Source organism: Aphanomyces invadans (assembly GCF_000520115.1).
Source record: "Aphanomyces invadans strain NJM9701 unplaced genomic scaffold supercont1.17, whole genome shotgun sequence".
Taxonomy (NCBI): Eukaryota; Oomycota; class Saprolegniomycetes; order Saprolegniales; family Verrucalvaceae; genus Aphanomyces; species Aphanomyces invadans.
This window is the reverse complement of record NW_008580162.1, coordinates 625,864-628,014: the sequence shown is the minus strand read 5'-3', so window position 1 is coordinate 628,014 and position 2,151 is coordinate 625,864. Positions and strand designations below refer to the sequence as shown.

Here is a 2,151-nt window from a genome sequence, read left to right as displayed (position 1 = left end):
GTGTTGCATAATTGGATTATTGACCTCGACCCAGACTCATCACAGCCTGCGAACCAAGATTGGATGCATCTCGGCGGTGACATCACATTCTCCAACGAACAGTTCACAATCGATAGTGATTTGGCGAAGACAACACGTGACAATGTTAAACAATATCTTCATGAGTTTGTTTAAGTTTTAATACAACATTCGACAACTAATTGTTTTGACGAAGGAAGTTGAGATGTTCACTTTGGATTGAAGTGCTTTGCTCCACAGCGACCTGCAACTTTTCGATAGCTGACAATAACTTTGCATTTTCCTGTTTTTGTTCATCGTCGTTGGATGCAAACCTTTCATTCCTTCAGCCAGGCTCTCGCCAAGAGCAACAAGACTCTGCCCAATGTCCAACTTTTTTGACTTTTTGCACGCTGCCGCGCAACTTCGGTATCAACAATCGATTGACGCTTCTTGTCGTCACGCTCAGTGACAGCATCATCACTTCCATCGCTCTCTTCCACGTTGCGGCCTGCTCCAAACGCGTATTCGACATGACCGAGGCCGTCCTTGCTGCCCAGAGCCGAAAGAAGACAGTCCCAATACATGGGGTACACCACAGGGGGGCCATTTCCAGTTTCTTTCTCGGCCATTCGGATGGCAGAGTACTCGCGCTTAAGGCTGGAATACTTGTACTTTGCTGCCAACGCTGGTATGTTTGTTCCATGTTGTACATTTACAGCCCAAGCGATCTTTCCCCACAAGACTGACAATTGAACTGCGCTTCTATGTAGTTCAAAGCTTGCTGCGAAGTCGTCGCAACGCCGATCCAACAGCGTCGACACCATGTCGGCGGTCCATACAGTCTTGGCAGACTTTTCAGCCGTCACGGCCCTCTTGACTTTGGCGGCACGCTTTGTTGGTAGAGACTTCAATGACGTGGGCGACGACATTCGAGTCGATGAATGGCAAGAATCGTTTGGATGGTCATGAATGGACATTATTCATTGGCTATTGTTTTGACCAATTGTGTTTGTCGATTGAATGTTCCCACAGTCGATGAAATTTCAGCGTTGTTTGTCGAACTCCAAAAATCGCTGACGCAAAGTCGCTCCGAAAACCCCCTAAAGAATAAACCTGCATCGTGTATTCAATTATTTAGTGTGAAGCACACTATATATCGGATGCACGCTGTGTCAGGCGGCTTCGAGCCACAATGGTTGACATCTCGTCGTTCGTTCGGTCCTTGAGTGCGCCCTTTGATATGTTCAAATAATCTGTTCACCCGATGTGGCAATGTTGCGTCATTTGCGCCAGCGGCAGAAGCTGTCGCAGTACAACCTGATTGAGATCTACTTCCCCTGTTCCAGATTACTTGTGACATTTCTCATTTCATCGACCCCGAAATATCAATTCTTCACGAAACTCGATGAAACTAATCACGTGTGAAAGATAATGAAGAAAATTAGAGGGTGTGCCTATTGACAGTAAGGGAGGGAAAGGAAGTTTTCGCGCCAAAAAGCAAGATTGCTCAAACAGGTCCGCAATAAAAATCCGAAATCATTATATTGCTTTTCAATATTACGCGACCTTTGAGCATCGCCAACGAGCAGGCGCCACAGGATCCCCAGGGCCTCTTTGTGGGGGTCCCCGACTTGGTTGACCTCGAAAAGGTCGGGGTCCGAGATGGTGGACCATGAAAAGCTCACCCCGTAATGGCCCCAGGCGCCGCGGTGGAACGCCCACACAGGGTGGATTTGGGGGCAGGCGTGGAGGGCATGGTGCTGGGTCTCCACCCGGCCACAGCCGTAGGCGCAGCAGATCGCGTCAGGCCGCTCGACCTGGAGGTGGGCGAAGCGGCAGTTGACTGGGAGCATGCGGTAGAGCACACGCAGCCAGACATCACCATGGAGTGGGGGGAGTAGCCGGCAGGACCGTCGGACTCGCCTGACATAGCTGCGGAGGGCAGCGGGGGTGGATCGGCCGGTGGACGCCATGGGGTGGTCGACCTCGGTAGCGGGGGCGTGATGGGCCAGGGCGGACACCATGGCTCTTGGCCAGAGCTCAAAAGGCATGGGGGCATCCTTGTACAACCCATAGAATGGGTGCCTGGTCGCCGGGGCCACGGGGGAGGTCGGTGGGGGATGCTGGTGGGGCTGGACGACACCCTGGAAG

The 2,151-nt window shown here is 51.7% G+C and overlaps 1 protein-coding gene across 1 annotated transcript; it reads right to left on the bottom strand.

Annotated features, from left to right (window-relative positions):
- Window positions 1–1,441: 1,441 nt before the first annotated feature.
- Window positions 1,442–2,024, bottom strand: H310_08417 (hypothetical protein; the record flags this gene model as incomplete). The annotated part of the gene is made up of 2 exons (XM_008874136.1): window positions 1,442–1,454; window positions 1,567–2,024. The coding sequence occupies 2 exons, from the start codon at window positions 2,022–2,024 to the stop codon at window positions 1,442–1,444; spliced, it is 471 nt and encodes a 156-aa protein (XP_008872358.1).
- Between the last annotated feature and the right edge of the window lie 127 nt (window positions 2,025–2,151).